This window comes from Nerophis lumbriciformis, linkage group LG18 (assembly GCF_033978685.3).
Source record: "Nerophis lumbriciformis linkage group LG18, RoL_Nlum_v2.1, whole genome shotgun sequence".
NCBI classification, from domain to species: domain Eukaryota; kingdom Metazoa; phylum Chordata; class Actinopteri; order Syngnathiformes; family Syngnathidae; genus Nerophis; species Nerophis lumbriciformis.
Genome location: NC_084565.2, coordinates 32,279,785 through 32,301,473, shown reverse-complemented (window position 1 = coordinate 32,301,473; position 21,689 = coordinate 32,279,785). Strand labels below are relative to the sequence as shown.

Below are 21,689 nucleotides of genomic sequence, written 5' to 3'. Positions count from 1 at the left end.
TGCTGATGTAATCCCTCGTTGTTTAACATTGGCATACCAACTGGTGACTCACAAGGATCAGTTTTTGCAGTAAATGTCACGTGTGTGTCGGTGTGTACATCGTCTACACCTGCAGATGTAGCTCCAATCTTTGCCACTAATGCAGTGGTTCTTAACCTTGTTGGAGGTACCGAACCCCAGCAGTTTCATATGTGCATTCACCGAACCCTTCTTTAGTGAAAAAGAAAATGTTTTTTTTTTCCAAATTCAAGACAAAGTTATATGTTTTTGGTAACACTTTAGTATGGGGAACATATTCTAAGTAACAAAGACTTAACCTAGAGTTATTTGGTTAGGGCCAGGGTTAGAGGGTTAGGGTTATAATAAGGCCATGCCGAATAAGGCATTAATAAGTACTTAATAATGACTAGTTAAGAGCCAATATGTTACTAATTTACATGTTAAAGGGGAACATTATCACAATTTCAGAAGGGTTAAAACCATTAAAAATCAGTTCCCAGTGGCTTATTTTATTTTTCGAAGTTTTTTTCAAAATTTTACCCATCACGCAATATCCCTAAAAAAAGCTTCAAAGTGCCTGATTTTAACCATCGTTATATACACCCGTCCATTTTCCTGTGACGTCACATAGTGATGCCAACACAAACAAACATGGCGCATAGAACAGCAAGCTGTAGCGACATTAGCTCGGATTCAGACTCGGATTTCAGCGGCTTAAGCGATTCAACAGATTACACATGTATCGAAACGGATGGTTGTAGTGTGGAGGCAGGTAGCGAAAACGAAATTGAAGAAGAAACTGAAGCTATTGAGCCATATCGGTTTGAACCGTATGCAAGCGAAACCGACAAACGACACGACAGCCAGCGACACGGGAGAAAGCGAGGACCAATTCGGCGATCGCCTTCTAACCAACGATTGGTATGTGTTTGTTTGGCATTAAAGGAAACTAACAACTATGAACTAGGTTTACAGCATATGAAATACATTTGGCAACAACATGCACTTTGAGAGTGCAGACAGCCCAATTTTCATCAATTAATATATTCTGTAGACATACCCTCATCCGCGCTCTTTTCCTTAAAGCTGATCTATCCAGTTTTGGAGTTGATGTCAGCAGGCCAGGGAAGCTAGGGTCGATAGGAGGTTTAGCTCGCTCGTCTGCGGGAACAAACTGCCGCCATTGCTTGTCGTGCTACCGAGGTCCTTTGTCCCTGAATTGCTCACACACTCCGGCAGATTCAATGGGGGTCTGGCGGCAGATTTCTTTGACTTTATCGTTGGAAATGCATCTGCTTTGAGTGTCGCAGGATATCCACACATTCTTGCCATCTCTGTCGTAGCATAGCTTTCGTCGGTAAAGTGTGCAGAACAAACGTCCAATTTCTTGCCACTTTCGCATCTTTGGGCCACTGGTGCAACTTGAATCCGTCTCTGTTCGTGTTGTTACACCCTCCGACAACACACCGACGAGGCATGATGTCTCCAAGGTACGGAAAACAGTCGAAAAAACGGAAAATAACAGAGCTGATTTGACTCGGTGTTTGAGAAAATGGTGGATTGCTTCCCGATGTGACGTCATCGCTCCGAGAGCGAATATTAGAAAGGCGTTTAATTCGCCAAAATTCACCCATTTAGAGTTCGGAAATCGGTTAAAAAAATATATGGTCTTTTTTCTGCAACATCAAGGTATATATTGACGCCTACATAGGTCTGGTGATAATGTTCCCCTTTAATAAGCAACTAATCAATGGTGAATATGTTCCCCATACTAAAGTGTTACCATGTTTTATTACTGGTGCACAAAATGAACCGGGCATGAACATCACCTTGTTCAAAGAACAAAACCAACACAGTGCATAAACTCACAACAAATTACACACCTGCAAATCAGTCCGACTTCTGCTGTTGCCGTATCCGTGATACGCTGATAGGGAGAAGTTTGTATTTACACGATGAGTCGGGTGTGTTTAGACCTCCGCCGAACCCCTGAGCCCGACTCACCGAACCCCTAGGGTTCTATCGACCCCAGGGTATGAACCACTGCACTAATGACAATAGTTTGTATACCTGTGTGCATTATAAATGTATGTTTGTTGTTCAATAAAATAAATAAATAAAAAGTCCCAGTCTGGCGCCAGGCTAGTGCGAAGTGTGTTCGCCTGTGAGTGCTTTAAGACGGTGGAGGGGCTCAGCAGCACCCGCTGCTCGGTAGGGACAGAAACTGCAGAGTGAAAGAAGTCAGTCTCCAAACACAAAACAACACCAGAAATAGAAGCTCTATTTGTCGCTAGTCATTTTTAAAGGGGAACATTATCACCAGACCTATGTAAGCGTCAATATATACCTTGATGTTGCAGAAAAAAGACCATATATTTTTTTAACCGATTTCCGAACTCTAAACGGGTGAATTTTGGCGAATTAAACGCCTTTCTATTATTTGCTCTCGGAGCGATGACGTCACAACGGGAAGCAATCCGCCATTTTCTCACTTTCGTCGGTGTGTTGTCGGAGGGTGTAACAACACGAACAGGGACGGATTCAAGTTGCACCAGTGGCCCAAAGATGCGAAAGTGGCAAGAAATTTGACGAAATTTGTCCAAAATACGAGCCTGTGGGGAAAGCCGACGAAATGGTCAGTCGTTTTTACCGCACACTTTACCGACGAAAGCTATGCTACGACAGAGATGGCAAGAATGTGTGGATATCCTACGACACTCAAAGCAGATGCTGACATCAACTCCAAAACTGGACAGATCAGCTTTCAGGAAAAGAGAGCGGATGAGGGTATGTCTACAGAATATATTAATTGATGAAAACTTTATTCATTACTTGCGGTTTTACGTAAATTATTATACATAAACTGTGTTTACCAATAATTTAGCTTAAAAACATTTATTTTTTTCAATCATTCGAGTACATTCGGGTAGTTTTGTGTAATGCAGTATTTTGTGTCTATTTAGGTATGGTTAACCTGAGTGCTGAAATCGTGGAAAAATATATGTTCTTAGCGCGCCTGAATTGGGCTGTCTGCACTCTCAAAGTGCATGTTGTTGCCAAATGTATTTCATATGCTGTAAACCTAGTTCATAGTTGTTAGTTTCCTTTAATGCCAAACAAACACATACCAATCGTTGGTTAGAAGGCGATCGCCGAATTCTCCCGTGTCGCTAGCTGTCATGTCGTTTTCGTCGGTTTCGCTTGCATACGGTTCTAACCGATATGGCTCAATAGCTTCAGTTTCTTTTTCAATTTCGTTTTCGCTACCTGCCTCCACACTACAACCATCCGTTTCAATACATGCGTAATCTGTTGAATCGCTTAAGCCGCTGAAATCCGAGTCTGAATCCGAGCTAATGTCGCTATACCTTGCAGTTCTTTCCGCCATGTTTGTTTGTATTGGCATCACTGTGTGACGTCACAGGAAAATGGACGGGTGTATATAACGATGGTTAAAATCAGGCACTTTGAAGCTTTTTTTAGGGATATTGCATGATGGGTAAAATTTTGAAAAAAACTTCGAAAAATAAAATAAGCCACTGGGAACTGATTTTTAATGTTTTTAACCCTTCTGAAATTGTGATAATGTTCCCCTTTAACAAAGAAAATGTCGCTAAGAGGATCAGGCACGGTTCAACTCAGAACAAAAGAATGAATGTTGAAAAATGCTCCCACAGAAGTTTACAACACAAGATCGCTGGTTCGCTCATTTCGCTGTCAATCAAAAAGGGAATCAGCCTCAGACAGATCATCCAATCATCATGCAGAAGTTGCGCGTCCAAGGGGTAGCCCACTGCCCCATAGACCCGCAGAGACGCTGAGCGTCCGATGGGCGGGACAAAGCCCAGCATCCAATGACTCGTCTCGTTTCGCTGCAGTGTATGAACTCTGTGGATGGCCAGCGTCTACACTGTTTAAAGCACCGTGAAGCTGTGGGAATGAGAGAGAGGAAAGCCGCGTCGTTACCAGTGATAAGAAGCTGATTCTGAACAAAAGATCGCGTTGTAGCGCATATTTAGTCAATAACTTGTCTGTCTATCTGTGTTGGCCCTGCGATGAGGTGGCGACTTGTCCAGGGTGTACCCCGCCTTCCGCCCGATTGTAGCTGAGATAGGCTTCAGCGCCCCCCGTGACCCCGAAGGGAATAAGCGGTAGAAAACGGATGGATGGATGGATGGATGTACACACAACATTATATATCACTTATTTTTTGACATTTCAGGGGAAGCTGAGCTTCCCTTGCAGTCTTAGAGCAATCGCCTCTGATTGAATCCATAATAATGTCTTATAGCTCTAATACTTGCGACATAGTACATACCCTTGTTTTCTAACTGCGGCAAAGCTGGACTTCCTAATAATCAGTACAGCTTTCTTCGCTGTGTTTAGCCAACGCAGCCTGCTCGGATGATCGTCGCCCTTGGTTCTTCTTCATTGTCCACGTCTTGCTCGCCATTATGAACGTCAACCAGAAGTCTTTAGCTCTCAAAGTCACTCGCTGTCAGCAGTTTGACGCCCTCGTCTCTCGTTGTTCCTTGCTTTGATGGACCCCAGGTTCAGGAAATCAATCGATCCAAGTTCCACAACCCCTCTTAGATATCTGTTGCAGGTCTCAGTATGGGAGCTGGTATAATCCTACTGTTGTTAGAACAAGAATAATTAAATGAGACGATGCGAGCGACGTCTTTGATGTCCAAGACTCTGCGGAATAAGTAAGTTGCACCAGTTAGTGGATCAAAGAAATTAGAAGGATTGCTGCACTGCCTCCTAATGGGAAAAAATTGTAAATAATATTCCGGAAAAGGTAGAGAACGAGACTCTGTCCCAGGTGGAGGAGTATCTCCGGGGTCTTGTTCACGAGTAAGGGAAAGATGGAGAAGGAAATCAGCCGGAGAATCGGAGCAGCTGGGGCAGTATTGCAGTCTCTCTGCCGCACTGTTGTGACGAAACGAGAGCTGAGCCAGAAGGCAAAGCTCTTGATCTACCGAGCTATCCACATTCCTACTCTCATCTATGGTCATGAAGTGGGGGTCAAGACCAAAAGAATAATATCGCGGATACAAGCGGCTGAAATGAGTTTCCTCAGAAGGGTGGCTGGCATCTCCCTTAGAGATAGGGTGAGAAGTTCAGTCACCCGAGAGAGACTCGGAGTAGAGCCGCTGCTCCTTCGCTTGGAAAGGAGCCAACTTAGGTGGTTCGGGCATCTCGTGCGGATGCCTCACGAGCGTCTCCCTAGGGAGGTCCTCGTTGCACGTCGAACTGGGAGGAAACCCCACGGCAGGCCAAGGACCAGATGGGGGGGTTACATCTCCTCTCTGGCCTGGGAACGCTTCGGGATTCCCCAGGAGGAAGTTGCTAATGTTGCTCTGGAGAGGGAAGTCTGGGGGTCTCTGCTGGAGCTGTTGTCCCCGCGACCCGATTCCGGATAAACGGTTGAAGATGGATGGAAAAATATCATGAATGTGACCATTTAGTTTGTGTGCTTCAAACATGAATCAGCTGTTTATTGTGACTGCCCTTTCTTACTGCCTGAGTCTCTTCTAGCGGTCATGGATGGAAGAAAAAGAAGGAAGAAGAACCAAAGGTCCTACTGGCTCATGTGGGCACTGAATTGGTCGGTCGCCCGCCCTCCTTCATCACACACGTCAATTACTTCCACATGTTGCCGGAAAAAATTAAAACTGTCCCTTGTTCTCCAAACAAAACAAAAAAATCAACTTATGGGAAAAGCCTGCACGCCCGCCGCAAACTGGCCAGGCTCGGTTGACACATGTGCTGGACTTTGCTGCAAGAAAAACTTTGTGCAGAACCACTTTGGAAACTTTGGCTCGGGTTGTCGTGATTAAAGTCGAAGGGAGTGGTGCCAAAATAAGGTCAAACATGCTAATGCATGCATTATTATATAACAAGTCAAATTGCATTGGGTTTTTTCGGTGATTTGCTTGACACTGACAATCTGAATACACAAACTGCCTATTTCAAGTAGCTAATATCTTGCAATAATTTTACATGGTGCATGAATGCCTAAAGAAGTGGCATTGGAGCGTAATTATTTCCATTAGGACAAGGCATATGCATCAACATAGAGCAACAATGTAAATATGCCTGAGTTAGCACAATAGTTCATTTTCATCCGTTGTCCTAAGGCAGGCTAAAGGCCTACTGAAAAACGATTTTCTTATTTAAACGGGGATAGCAGGTCCATTTTATGTGTCATACTTGATCATTTTGCGATATTGCCATATTTTTGCTGAAAGGACTTAGTAGAGAACATCGACGATAAAGTTCGCAACTTTTGGTCGCTGATAAAAAAGCCTTGCCTGTACCGGAAGTAGCAGACGATATGCGTGTGACGTCACAGGTTGTGGAGCTCCTCACATCCGCACATTGTTTACAATCATGGCCACCAGCAGCGAGAGCGATTCGGACCGAGAAAGCGACGTTTTCCCCATTAATTTGAGCGAGGATGAAAGATTTGTGGATGAGGAAAGTGAGAGTGAAGGACTAGAGGGCAGTGGGAGCGATTCAGATAGGGAAGATGCTGTGAGAGGCGGGTGGGACCTGATATTCAGCTGGGAATGACTAAAACAGTAAATAAACACAAGACATATATATACTCTATTAGCCACAACACAACCAGGCTTATATATAATATGCCACAAATTAATCCCGCATAACAAACACCTCCCCCCTCCCGTCCATATAACCCGCCAATACAACTCAAACACCTGCACAACACACTCAATCCCACAGCCCAAAGTACCGTTCACCTCCCCAAAGTTCATACAGAACATATATTTCCCCAAAGTCCCCAAAGTTACGTACGTGACATGCACATAGCGGCACGCACGTACGGGCAAGCGATCAAATGTTTAGAAGCCGCAGCTGCATGTGTACTCACGGTACCGCGTCTGCGCATCCAACTCAAAGTCCTCCTGGTAAGAATCTCTGTTGTCCCAGTTCTCCACAGGCCAATGGTAAAGCTTGACTGTCATCTTCCGGGAATGTAAACAATGAAACACCGGCTGTGTTTGTGTTGTTGCTGCAGCCGCCCGCAATACACCGCTTCCCACCTACAGCTTTCTTATTTGCTGTCTCCATTGTTCATTGAACAAATTGCAAAAGATTCACCAACACAGATGTCCAGAATACTGTGGAATTTTGCGATGAAAACAGACGACTTAATAGCTGGCCACCATGCTGTCCCAAAATGTCCTCTACAATCCTTGACGTCACGCGCCGACGTCATCATACCGAGACGTTTTCAGCAGGATATTTCGCACGAAATTTAAAATTGCACTTTAGTAAGCTAACCCGGCCGTATTGGCATGTGTTGCAATGTTAAGATTTCATCATTGATGTATAAACTATCAGACTGCGTGGTCGGTAGTAGTGGGTTTCAGTAGGCCTTTAATACAGTAAACTGTATACTGCCGGTACAGTTTGATATTTGATTGATCCAGGTTCTGTAACAGCTTCTTCCCTCAGGCCATAAGACTCTTGAACGCATCATAATAATCCCCTCAATTCCCTCCCAACAATGGATTAACTCGCCGGAATATAAAGACAATATAACATACATCCATAAAGGTGAATGCATATGCAAAAGTGCAAGATATTTATCTGTACAGTAATCTATTTATTTATATCTGCACCTTATTGCTCTTTTATCCTGCACTACCATGAGCTAATGCAACGCAATTTTGTTCTTATCTGTAACTGTAAAGTTCAAATTTGAATGACAATAAAAAGGAAGTCTAAGTGTATACTGACAGGGCAACGTGATTAATGGAAGAAAAACTTACTGAATACTTAAGATTATGATTAAGATTAGTTTATATCAAAAAGGACAATGCAATTTCGTAAAACACATGACTACACGTGGTTAAAAAAAGCCAGAATTAGTAGTCCCCTGCGGCCATGATGTTAAAAAGGCAGTAAAATTACAATTTAAAAGAAAAAAAAAAGAAATAGAGAAAAAGAATAAAATCACACTATACATACTATATGATATGATAAAAAATTAAATACAACATAACATTTATCTTAGCATCAAAACAGGCTCATCTTTTAGTGCTGGCAGCTGTAGGCGTTGATAAACCACATTTTAATTTTTTTTGTGAAGGCCTTGTAAGTTTTGACCAGTTAATTAAATTATTGTGATTATTTGTATTTATTGCCTGGAAATATTCAAGTACAATTAGAACTTAATCTTTTTTTTTTCACATTGCAATTTTGCAAAGAAGCTGGATATCGGACGTGGATGCTCGTCGTCGATAGTCCACTAGAAGGCGCTAACCCATTACCTCCCTGCTTGGCACTCAGCATCAAGGGTTGGAATTGGGGGGTTAAATCACCAAAATGATTCCCGGGCGCAGCCACCGCTGCTGCTCACTGCTCCTCTCACCTCCTAGGGGGTGGAACAAGGGGATGGGTCAAACGCAGAGGGTAATGTCACCACACCTAGTGTGTGTGTGACTATCATACTTTAACTTAATGAAGTGGGCGGGTCTTGCGCAACATGCATGTATCCCAAGTGCAATTAAAAAACAAACAAACAAAAAAAAATATGATATGAGGTTTTGGCATTTCTTGAATAGACGAATGAGGTTTAATTGAACTATATTTATACTGATACCTTGTTATCAACGGCCACAGTAATGAAGTGGAGGAGCGATGACCAGCAGGTCCAGCTACTTCCGGTCTAGCTACGAGTGTTTGGGGAGCTGTCCAGCGTGCTGCAGAAACGTCCCAAACCGGACCGTCAACAATAGGTTTTGTGCATAGGTGCCGATCTACATTTCTGCCAGTGGGATATTTTGGTACCGGTACCAAAAGTATTTCGGTACTTTTCTAAATAGAAGGGACCACAAAAAATTTCATTATTGGCTTTATTTTAACAATATTTTTTTAGGGTACAATAAACATATGTTTCTTATTGTCATTTAGTCCTTAAATAAAATAGTGAACATACAAGACAACTTGTCTTTTAGTAGTAAGTAAACAAACAAAGACTCCTAATTAGTCTGCTGACATATGCAGTAACATATTGTGTCATTTATCAATCTATTATTTTGTCAACATTATGAGGGACAAACTGCAAAAATTAATTATTAATCTACTTTTTCATGTACTGTTAATATCTGCTTACTTTCTCTTTTAACATGTTCTATCTACACTTCTGTTAAAATGTAATAATCACTTATTCTTCTCTTGTTTGGATGCTTTACATTAGTTTTGGATGATACCACACATTTAGATATTAATCCGATACCAAGTAGTTACAGGATCATACATTGGTCATATTCAAAGTCCTCATGTGTCCTGGGACGTATTTACTGAGTTTATAAACATAATATATATATTTTTTTTAAACGAAAGAAGATTTTGTGATGTAATCATAGTAGTATTGACTAGATACGCTATTGTACGTGGTATCATTACAGTGGATGTTAGGCATTTGTTTATGTTGTAGCGTCCCGGAATAGTTGGTGCTGCAGGGAATTTGTTCTGTAGTGTTTATGTTGTGTTGCAGTGCAAATATTCTTCCAAAATGTATTTATCATTGTTGTTTAGTGTGGTTTCACTATATGGCACATGTTTATGACAGTGTTGGCTTTGTTCATACTGCCACCCTTAATGTGACATGTATGGCTGTTGACTAAGTATGCACTTCATTCACACGTGTGTAATGCTTTCAAAGTCAAGATGATTGTGTCATTAGTTCATTATCGGGCACAATGATATCTTGATTAGACTTCGTTGATCACAGATTATATGATTAGTGACTTTATTACCATGGATCAAACTCGCCACAATATTAACAACAACAAAATTGGTTATTCAAAAATGATTTCAAAGATTGAAAGTTGCCATGTAGGTGCTCGGCCCCGAGGGATCGGCGTCTATGGATTTGTGCCAATAACATGTTTGCTGGGAGCATCATGACCATGGGGTTCTTGAAACATATTTTATTCCACATTTATTCCATTGATTTTAATCCAACTTAAACTCATTCTCCAACTCTACTTGTGAGCATAGGCGCCGATCCCGTCTTTAGAATAATTTTTGAAAAATCATCCTTATTTTATAATGTGTGGCGTGTTTTATACAATACAAAACTCATATATCATATGGTCTTTTCTTAATAGAGCCTAACCAGGAATTTATTATGCCTGATAATGAACTACTGATACATTTATCTTGACTTTGACCACACTGCACAAAAGCGAATGAAGGCCATACTTTCTCAACAGCCATACGAGTCACACTAAGGGTGGCAGTATGAACAATGCCAACACTGTCATAAACATGTGCCATATAGTGAAACTACACTAAATAACAATGACAAACACAACATAAACACTACAGAACAAATTCCCAGAATCCCTGCAGCACCAACTCTTCCGGGACGATACAATTCAAACACCATTGTCCATCCACTGTAATGATACCACGTAAAAGAGCGTATCTAGTCGATACTACTACGATTACATCGATATTTTTTAACATCACAAAATCTTCTTTCGTTTTTTTTAAATGTATATTATGTTTATAAAGTCAGGAATTATGTCCCTATACACATGAAGACTTTGAATATGACCGAGATAGTAGATAGATAAATAGATAGTACTTTATTGATTCCTTCAGGAGAGTTCCCTCAGGAAAATTTAAATTCCAGCAGCAGTGTACAGAATTGAGATCGAATTTAAAAAGTAAAAAGTAAATAATGGGGGTACAAATGGAAACAAAATAGAAAAATATTGCAATAGAATAAAAATAAAAAGCAACAATGAGAATACAAATATAACAGTAAAATAAGAATATAACAAGAGAAACTAGGCAGTAGTGACCATGTTATGAAAAATTATTGCACCCCAGGGAGGAGTTGTACAGTATAATGGCGTGTGGGACAAAGGAGTTTGTATGATCCAGTAACTACTTGGTATCGGATTGATACCCAAATTTGTGGTATCATCCAAAACTAATGTAAAGTATTAAACAACAGAAGAATAAGTGATTATTACATTTTAACAAAAGTGTAGGTAGAACATGTTAAAAGAGAAAGTAACAGTAAATGAACAAGTAGATTAATAATTCATTTTCTACCGCTTGTCCTTAATAATGTTGACAAAATAATAGAATGGAAAATGACACAATATGTTACTGCATATGTCAGCAGACTAAATTAGGAGCCTTTGTTTGTTTACTTACTACTAAAAGACAAGTTGTCTTGTATGTTCACTATTTTATTTAAGGATTTAACTGCAATAAGAAACATATGTTTAATGTAAAAAAAATTTTGTTAAAATAAAGCCAAAAATGAAATTTTTTGTGGTCCCCTTTATTTTTAGAAAAGTACCGAAAAGTACCAAAATACTTTTGGAACCGGTACCAACATATTGGTATCGGGACAACACTAATAGACACACACCGAGTGACTTGCTCATTCAAATAATCTTTCTAGCATATAAAAAAAAGATGTAATAAACCAGTAATAGACGCCGTCTGCTTGGACACGATCACCAATCAACGCCAAGTGCCAGTTTGTGCCAAGTTAGCATCTCTCTCCTCAAGCAACCCCTGCGTGTCTTAATTGCCCCGATTTCTTAACGGAGTTCTGAACTGAGCGAGCTCCTCAAACCAGCCGCGATCATTGAGACGTCGCACAAATTACCAAAAAAAAAAAAAAAAAAAAAAAAAAAAAAGTGCGCACCTCCCCACCTCCTCCTCGTCCGACAGCAGCTGCAGTCTGCTCAAAGGCACTCCTATTAATTGTCTTTTGTCATGCGTAATTGCCCACTTGTTCAATGGTGGCGCGCACACTGGAGGCCCCACTAAGGTGCGTGGAGCACCTTCAAATGCGCTTTTTGCATCATTTACATCTCATTTGACGTTAATTTCATCCCCGTGTTAAATATAGACGCGGGTTGCAGTGAGAATGGATAAAGCACCTGCTAATGCACCTAATAATAATATATGAGGGTGTGAAAGGGGGCCCTGTTGAATGGGCCTGCGTGGGACCCAAAACTTCACCTGCTTCCCCTCTCAATTAGGAATGTATCCCAAACTCGGACAGAAACGAGTTAAATTAGGCGTCAGCTAATTTTTAAGCAACTTCCCCCCCTTCCCCTATAATCCCTTTGCAATCGTCCCCCAAGTTGAAAGGTTCAAATGGGCCCTAATGAAACAGTGACTAAACGCGCTTGTGTGGGTCTGCGTGGAACCCTGTCGATGCCCCTCAAAGCGGTGTGAGCCCCGCAACCGTCGGGGGGTCTCCCCCCTAAATGCGTGTCCCCAAGCGGGGACAATCTAACCTGTCAAAGCCTTTGGCCGCTTCTATATATCCTGTCCTGCGCGCCCTGCGCCCAAATGGCCGCACACAACAATCAGCCGACGTGGGACCCAAACCGCAATTAAACTCGCTTTGGATCACCCTAAAAAAAAAGGGAAAGAAAAGAAAGAAAGAAAAAAAATCGTTATTTTTTTTCTCTCTCAAAGGAACCATTATCATGAACGTTTAGGAGGAATGAGAGCTTCATTGAAAAAAAAAAGGAAAAAAAAAGTTTAAAACACAGTGCAGCCATATATATATATATATATATATATATATATATATATATATATATATATATATATATATATATATATATATATATATATATATATATGTTTTATTTTTTATTTATTTTTATTATCTATATATATATATTTTTATTTATTTAAAAAAATATTTTTTTATGTATATTTACATATATATAAAAACATATATATATATATATTTTTTTATTTTTTTATTTTTTTAAAGTAAATATACATATATGTATTATTAATTTTTTATACATATGTAAATATATATAAAAAACATATTCATTTATTTTTTTAAATAAAAATAATAAAAAAAAAAAAAAAAAAATAAAATAAAATATATATATATATATATATAAATATATAATTAAAATGTTTGAAAAAGTAATACCAACCACATAATATATTTTAATTTAAATTGTTATGTAAAAACAAACTCAATTATTTGAATGGATATTATTTGTGAATAAGTACACATTTAAAACTATAATTTGTGCAACTTACCTACAAAATGCATTGATTTAAAAACACAAAAACATCTCTTTTCTTCAACTTGTGTATTTGTATTTATTTGAATATACCTCACATTGTATAAGGATCGTTGCATGCATGTTTTTTCTGAGTTTTTAAACTATGCATATTTTTTTGCAATATATATTGTATAACTTATTACATTTAAAATAAAACGTATACAAATGCAGTTTTCCAAACGACTGGAATTAGGAGCAAAATTGATTGCTGCATGCATCTCTTTTCTTAGTGACAAATATGTTTATTTTTATAAATATTAGAACTAGTCATATAAAAGTGCAATTTTCCAACAGAATAGGAGAAAAACTGACTGTTGTAAGCATATTTTTTTTGTTTCAACTGCGTTTGTATTTATTGTTGTACATATTATTCAAGTATAACTTAATACGTAAATACCGGTAAGTATAAAACAAAAAGTATAACATTGCAATTTTCCAGACTATTTGGAAAATGTATTGATGCATGCATCTATTTTCTTTTGTTCATTTTTGCATAGCCTGTTACATTATAGTCATATTTAGTGCATAAATAAACACGTAGAAAAGTGCAATTTTCTATATTTGGAAATGGATTGAGGCAACATTTTTTCTTTCAAAGCAAACACCTGTTTAAATATTTTAGTCACCCCACAAAATATCAGAAACAAAAACTGCAAGCATATTGTTACATGCATAGGCTGTTATACATTAGTCATATTTAGTGCATAAATAAACACGCAGAAAAGTGCAATTTTCTATATTTGGAAATGGATTGAGGCAACATTGTTTCTTTCAAAGCAAACACCTTTTTAAATATTTTAGTCAACCCCACAAAATATCAGAAACAAAAACTGCAACAATATTGTTACATGCATATGACCATCATGCTGCATTTACGGACAGGTGCCTGGATTGTAAATTCCAACACTTTTGGTTGAAGCACCTTTTGGACAAATACATAAACAATGAAAAGGTAAGTCCAACATGTTTATTATTACAATAAATACACATATACACAATAGCTTGCAAACACAGGTTGTGCTATTATTTCATATATATAGCTTCTATAAGGGCGCACAGTGTGGGGGTCATAGGTCACAACCTGTACAGGGGTCACATTATACCAAAGTTTATCTTTCATGCACGATGGTCCAGAGTCACGTGACCGCCGCGCCCTCACATGACCGCCGCGTCCTTCTCCTCTGAGGCCGAGGCGGGCGAGAGGGACTCCTCGTCCTCGGAGCGCGGGTAGTCCGCCGGGCCGCCGTGGTGACGCGCGCCCGCGCACTTGCAGCCGCCGTGCAGCGCGCTCCTCTGCGCCGCCTTGCCCTCCTTCTTGTGCTTGACGCGCCGGTTCTGGAACCAGATCTTCACCTGCTTCTCGGACAGGCTCAGGTAGGTGGCGATCTCGATCCTGCGCAGGCGCGACAGGTACATGTTGCTGGAGAACTCGCGCTCCAGCTCCAGCAGCTGCGTGCTGGTGAAGGCCGTGCGCATGCGCTTGCCGTTTTGGACGTGGGTGCTCTCCGTGGCGCCTGGAGATAAAGTCGGGGCTTTAGGCTCTTGGAGCATCCATAACATTCTACACGGATGTCCGTGGTGCTTCTTACCCATAGACACGCAGTGGTACCTCCGTGGGTCCGTGACGCTGAAGGTGCAAACAGGTGCGTGTCCCGGGTGCGCAAGAGAGGGAGTCTGCTGGTGCTGGTGCGCGAACCTGTGGCAGTACTCGGCGCCCGCAAAGTGGCCCTTGAGCGCGGGCACGCCGCCCCGGGACGCGTGTATGTGCGTGGTGACGCACAGCGGGCACACGCAGAAGGCGCCGCTCTTCCTGGAGGGACACGCCGGGGCCACGGACACGACGCCCGGGGCGTGCACCCCAATAGGCAGGAGGAAGTCGTGCGCCGCCGGGTGCCGCTCGGCCGCGCCGGGTCTGACCGCGGCATCCTTGACGATGAGGGAATCCACGTAGAAGGACCTCGACATGTCTGATCCGGGCGCGATGTGATCCCCCTCGGGCGCTGGCAAAGGTGCTTATGTTTGATGGCGCAACAAAAGGGACCCCGAGGAAGGAAAGATGGGTGGGTGTGGGTGGGCCCTGCAGCGTCACCCACGTGCTGCAAGGTTTATGCTGTCAGCAAGCCAGACCACGTGACTGACGCCCCCACCCACCAACCCCATTCCACCTTACTCTTTTCAACACATTTGAGTCAATGTGTTTCTTCCTAAACAAACTCACATAAAAAGTGAATATTTTCTAAACTGGACTAAAAAAAATACCACTGTGTTGTAACAATACCAATATTTTGGTACTAAATTTTTTTCTATACTTTTCTAAATAAAGGGAACCACAAAAAATTGCATTATTGGCTCTATTTTAACACAAAATCTTAGGGAACATTAAACATATGTTTCTTATTGCAGTTAAGTCCTGAAATAAAATAGTGAACATACAAGACAACTTGTATTTTAGTAGTAAGTAAACAAACAAAGGCTACTAATTAGTGTGCTGACATATGCAGTAACATATTGGGTCATTTTCCATTCTATTATTTTGTCAACATTATTAAGGAGAAGTGGCCTAGTAGTTAGAGTTTCCGCCCTGAGATCGGTAGGTTGTGAGTTCAAACTATCTAAATGGGACCCATTACCTCCCTGCTTGGCACTCAGCATCAAGGGTTGGAATTGGGGTTAAATCACCAAAAATGTATTCCCGGGCGCGGCCACCGCTGCTGCTCACTGCTCCCCTCACCTCCCAGGGGGTGAACAAGGGGATGGGTCGAATGCAGAGGACACATTTCACCACACCTAGTGTGTGTGTGTGTGACAATCATTGGTACTTTAACTTAACTTTCTGTTTAAGTCGTTTCACTTACATGTAACATTCCACACTACAAAAAAATAATAAAGAGATCAAACATTTGGTAGAAAATGAATTATTAATCTACTTGTTCATTTACTGTTCATATCCGCTTACTTTCTCTTTTAACACGTTCTATGTACACTTCTGTTCAAATGTAATCATCACTTACTCTTCTGTTGTTTGATACTTTAACATAACACAAATTTGGGTGTCAATCCGATACCAAGTCGTTACAGGATCATACATTGGTCATATTCAAAGTCCTCATGAGTCCAGGGACATATTTCCTCAGTTTATAAACATAATATAGATTTTTTTTAAAAAGAAAGAAGAAGTGATGCCAAAAAATATTGACGTAATCATAGTAGTATCAACTAGATACGTGCCTGTACTTGGTATCATTACAGTGGATGTTAGGTGTACATCCACCAATGGCGTTTGTTTACATCTTGATGCCGGTGAGCTACGGTGTGTAGTGAAGCATGTTTAGCTATTCCTCGTCCTGCAGGGATGATACTTGTAAGAAACTTACTTTGTCGCCATGGAGACCAGGATTAGTGATTTAGAAGTCGCTAGTTAGCTAGCCATGTCTTAAAGCACCTCTTCCTGAGGGCGTTTCAGTGTTATAACTTCTCTTCTATCGTTAGTTTTTAAGCCAAAATGCGTCCGTTGTCCCTTTTCTGTCTACACACTGTGTCTGCTTGGAAGTACTCTGTGATTTTGCGCTGCCGAACATGCTCCTCTGCTCGTAAAACCAGCAATGTCACGACGTGACGACGACGCAGGCGCGGGGCGGGCTGCAAGAACGGTCCGTTTCAGAGGCGATATAGTACCGAAAATGATTAATTAGTATCGCGGTACTATACTAAGACCGGTATACCGTACAACCCTAGTTGTATAGTTGATATAAAAGCTTAAATTGGGGTTGGGCAACCCCCATGCTTTTTGAAAAATGTATGAAAATGGAAAAAGATGAGGGAACAATATATACAGTCGTGGTCAAAAGTTGACATACACTTGTAAAGAACATAATGTCATGGCTGTCTTGAGTTACCAATAATTTCTACAACTCTTATTTTTTTGTGATAGAGTGATTGGACATACTTGTTGGTCACCAAAAACATTCATGAAGTTTGGTTCTTTTATGAATTCATTATGTGTCTACTGAAAATGTGAGCAAATGTGCTGGGTCAAAAGTATACATACAGCAATGTTAATATTTGCTTACATGTCCCTTGGCAAGTTTCACTGCAATGAGGCACTTTTGGTAGCCATCCACTTCTATTTGTATTTGCTTTCTACAATTCTGGCAGGTGGAGCAGCTTCATGCTGCACAACAGGACATTTTTACAAGTCAAAAAACTAACAAGGAAGCGCCGCAAACACAAAGCTTTAGGTTAAAGTTAGTAGCAGTCATGGCGCCCTGTAGTTACCTGAGTGCCTTTTTAACCAATCATTGAGGAGATCGCCTGAAAATGGGTTGTCCATACTCTCTTTATACACAACTCTGTATCAAACAAAGAGAAAAAGTCTGGAGCTAAAGTCATAGAGAAGTTTCTTAAGTGCAAAAAATATGACTAAAGTGGTGAGGCTGCATTTTCATTTGCACTTGAATGTATTTTTGTAGAACGGGTTTTAGCACTGTGTAATTTAATTGTCCATCAGTTTTTATGAGTTCCTTTATTTGCAGTATATTTAATTAGTCTTAATTGTTCCAATCAGCCTGACCTAACAAAAGTAAGATTACTAATTCAGTGCTAATATTTTAGTCGGCCCCGGGCACTTCTGTAGTGGAAAAGTTGAGGTCTGAAAGGTTAAGAACACCAGCAACATTTGAGTTTTCTGATGAACACATGTATTCAACTATATTGTGGTTGTTTGCATGTTTGTGATCATGCTCTGTTGTGGTATCCAAAGTGCAGCCCAGGGGCCGTTTTTGTCCCGCAGCTCGTTTTTATTGGCATATTCTAACAATACAATGAATTCATTATTAACGAGTTGTATTCAATTGAAGTATTTTGTTTATTTATACATTTATAGGAACTTCAGGTGTGAAGCAGCGTTAGTTTACAGTGCTTTGAAAGAAGGCACAATCACATACATCAATTACACTACACGCACACACACACCCACACACACACACACACACACACACACACACACACACACACACACACACACACACACACACACACACACACACACACACACACACTCACTAGGCACCACATCATTGATATTGTGAATCAGTGATTCTCAGACTGTGGTACGTGCGCCACAGTTTGGGCTCCATCCAGTGGTACGCCAAATAATTACTTGATTAAAGTACAGTCTTTTATTTTCCTTCTAATACAGTGTTACTGTTCACACTGTGTATAATGTTACAATTGCTAAAAATGTTAAATATACATTCTAAATAAAACCTCTGCCTTGTTTTTAATGAATACTTAGGCCTACTATGCTACTGTATTTTATTGTTGGTCATTATGGTGGTACTTGGAGAGCCAAGTGTGTTCTGAAGTGGTACTTGGTGGAATATACAATATATTTGTAAGATAGCTAAAATGCCAACTAACTAACTTGTGGTATCATAACAATACCACAAGTTAATCGATAATACAATAAATATACAATTAATCACAAAAAAATCCAAGGCATATTTACTGTTATGGAGTAGATTATTTGATTAGGTTTTTTCTTTGTTTTGATATTTTAGCATAACATTGACCTACATTGGATTGGCATCTTCAATGTAGTGAATTGTGAAGTGAATTACATTTATATAGCGCTTTTTCTCAAGTGACTCAAAGCGCTTTACATTGTGAAAACCCAATATCTAAGTTACATTTAAACCAGTGTGGGTGGCACTGGGAGCAGGTGGGTAAAGTGTCTTGCCCAAGGACACAACGGCAGTGACTAGGATGGCGGAAGCGGGGATCGAACCTGCAACCCTCAAGTTGCTGGCACGGCCGCTCTACCAACCGAGCTATACCGCCCCAAAATGTACAAAATATTGTACTGTATTACTTGACTACACTCCTCATTCAGACATTCCTGATCAATATTCACGCGATATTAGGTAAGCAAACACAAAAAAAGAACATTGCAACTGTGGTAACATTTGGGATTAAAAAAATCCGATCAATATGTCAAATTTAATTTACACATTTACAGTTCGGAACAGATAACCAAAAGCAGACAGGAATGGTCGACTTAGATGTAACTAAAAAGTAATTCAAACACTAATGCTCAGATTCTTGTTAGACATTTATTAATCAAAAGCTGTTTGTAATTTGCATATTGTTTTAATTCAAACAGCCCTCAGCATAGTTCCACGTTTTCTCTGGTTTGTGTCCGCAGCACAGATTTATTGTGTGGAATTTAATGCAACACTACAATATGTTCATTATTGTGTGCACGACTGCACCGCATCATAACTCATACGGATAGCCGAGCGTTGTGATTTGGCAGCAAAATATGCATTGGAGGTTCTGTCTCCTTGCTAGCAGAATAACTTCACGGACGCCATTTTGGTTCGGAATACGTCTATAATGTCATAATATGTGACATACTGTATATCTATGATGTCTTAATATGTGACATATACTGTACAGTACAGGCCAAAAGTTTGGACACACCTTCTCATTTCAATGCATTTTCTTTATTTTCATGACTATTCACATTGTAGATTGTCACTGAAGGCATCCAAACTATGACACCTGTGAAGTTAAAACCATTTCAGGTGACTCTTGAAGCTCATCGAGAGAATGCCAAGAGTGTGCAAAGCCGCAATCAGAGCAAAAGGTGGCTATTTTGAAGAAACTAGAATATAAAACATGTTTTCAGTTATTTCACCTTTTTTTGTTAAGTGCATAACTCCACATGTGTTCATTAATAGTTGTGATGCCTTCAGTGACAATCTACAATGTAAATAGTCATGAAAATAAAGAAAACACATTGAATGAGAAGGTGTGTCCCAACTTTTGGCATGTACTGTATGTGACCTACAAACCAAAATGGTGTCTGCAGGGTTTGTCTGATACATTTACCATCATTGATTTCATTAAAAGCTTCTAAAAGAAGAGCAACAAGGCTTCCGATTCGGGATGTGCTGATTGATTCATCGGTATCGGCTGATTTTCGTGAGAAAGTACGTGTCATGATCTGTGGTCTGGATCATGATTTTGTTATTTTCTGTTAGTTTTAAGACTACATTAGTTCCTGTTTTTGCACATCCTTGTTTGTTTTAGTTTCCATGGCGACTGATTAGTTTCACCTGCCTCATGTGTTCGGGACACGCACCTGCTCTAATCAAGAGATTATTATTTAAGCCTGTCTTTGCCAGTTAGTCGTCCTGGCGTCATTGCTCTTTTCATGTCACAGTTTCATGCTTGTTTCATGCTGCTCGTTCCATGTCTGACTCCAAGTTTCTGCTAGTTATACAAAAAAATAATAAAGAGATCAAACATTTGGTAGAAAATGAATTATTAATCTACTTGTTCATTTACTGTTAATATCTGCTTACTTTCTCTTTTAACACGTTCTATGTACACTTCTGTTCAAATGTAATCATCACTTATTCTTCTGTTGTTTGATACTTTACATTAGTTTTGGATGATAACACAAATTTGGGTATCAATCCGATACCAAGTCGTTACAGGATCATACATTGGTCATATTAAAAGTCCTCATGTGTCCAGGGACATATTTCCTCAGTTTATTAACATAATATAGATTTTTTTTTAAAAAGAAAGAAGAAGGGATGCCAAAAAATATCGACGTAATCATAGTAGTATCGACTAGATACGTGCCTGTACTTGATATCATTACAGTGGATGTTAGGTGTAGATCCACCAATGGCGTTTGTTTACATCTTGATGCCAGTGAGCTACGGTGTGTAGTGAAGCATGTTTAGCTATTCCTCGTCCTGCAGGGATGATACTTGTAAGAAACCTACTTTATTTGTCGCCATGGAGACCAGGATTAGTGATTTAGAAGTCGCTAGTTAGCTAGCCATGTCTTAAAGCACCTCTTCCTGAGGGCGTTTCAGTGTTATAACTTCACCTTTATCGTTAGTTTTTAAGCCAAAATGCGTCCGTTGTCCCTTTACTGTCTACACACTGTGTCTGCTTGGAAGTACTCTGTGATTGTGCGCTGCCGAACATGCTCCTCTGCTCGTAAAACCAGCAATGTCACGACATGGCTAGCTTGTCAGTTTCATGCTTGTTTCATGCTGCTCGTTCCATGTCTGACTCCAAGTTTCTGCTAGTTATTTGTTTCATGCCACAGTAAGTTTTGTGTGTTCTATGCCATAGTTTGGTTGGTTGTTTCATGTCTATTGTTTCATGTCCTAAGTTTTTGCCTTAGCTTCCACGTGCAATAGGCACGCTTGCCTTCGGGTTTTCTGTTTTTTTGTACCCTTTTGAGTTTTGAATAATTAAATATGTTCCTACCTTCACGCCTTGTCCGAAATAGTCCGATTGCTTTCCGGGAGAACAAACCTCTCAGTAAGCTGCGACCACCCCGCCTTGACAGTACTTAAGTAGCCATTGCTGATTAATGTCTTTTAATGTCGATTACAAACTCCGGTTCTCTCGCAGCTAATTATGTGTCTCCATACACAGTGTGGAACCACTCCATAAGTTTGTAATAATCACCTCCATTATGGCATATAAACTGCATTTCTCATTAGTGGAGGACGAGGCTTAACGTGTTACACACCGAAAGAAAGT

The 21,689-nt window shown here is 40.2% G+C and overlaps 1 protein-coding gene across 1 annotated transcript; it reads right to left on the bottom strand.

Moving 5' to 3' along the window:
* Nucleotides 1–14,079: 14,079 nt before the first annotated feature.
* On the bottom strand, nucleotides 14,080–15,096 carry gsx2 (GS homeobox 2). Its single transcript, XM_061978593.2, has 2 exons — nucleotides 14,705–15,096; nucleotides 14,080–14,629 (listed from the first exon to the last, which is right to left on the bottom strand). The coding sequence occupies exons 1-2, from the start codon at nucleotides 15,078–15,080 to the stop codon at nucleotides 14,271–14,273; spliced, it is 735 nt and encodes a 244-aa protein (XP_061834577.2). The 5' UTR covers nucleotides 15,081–15,096; the 3' UTR covers nucleotides 14,080–14,270.
* Nucleotides 15,097–21,689: the final 6,593 nt, after the last annotated feature.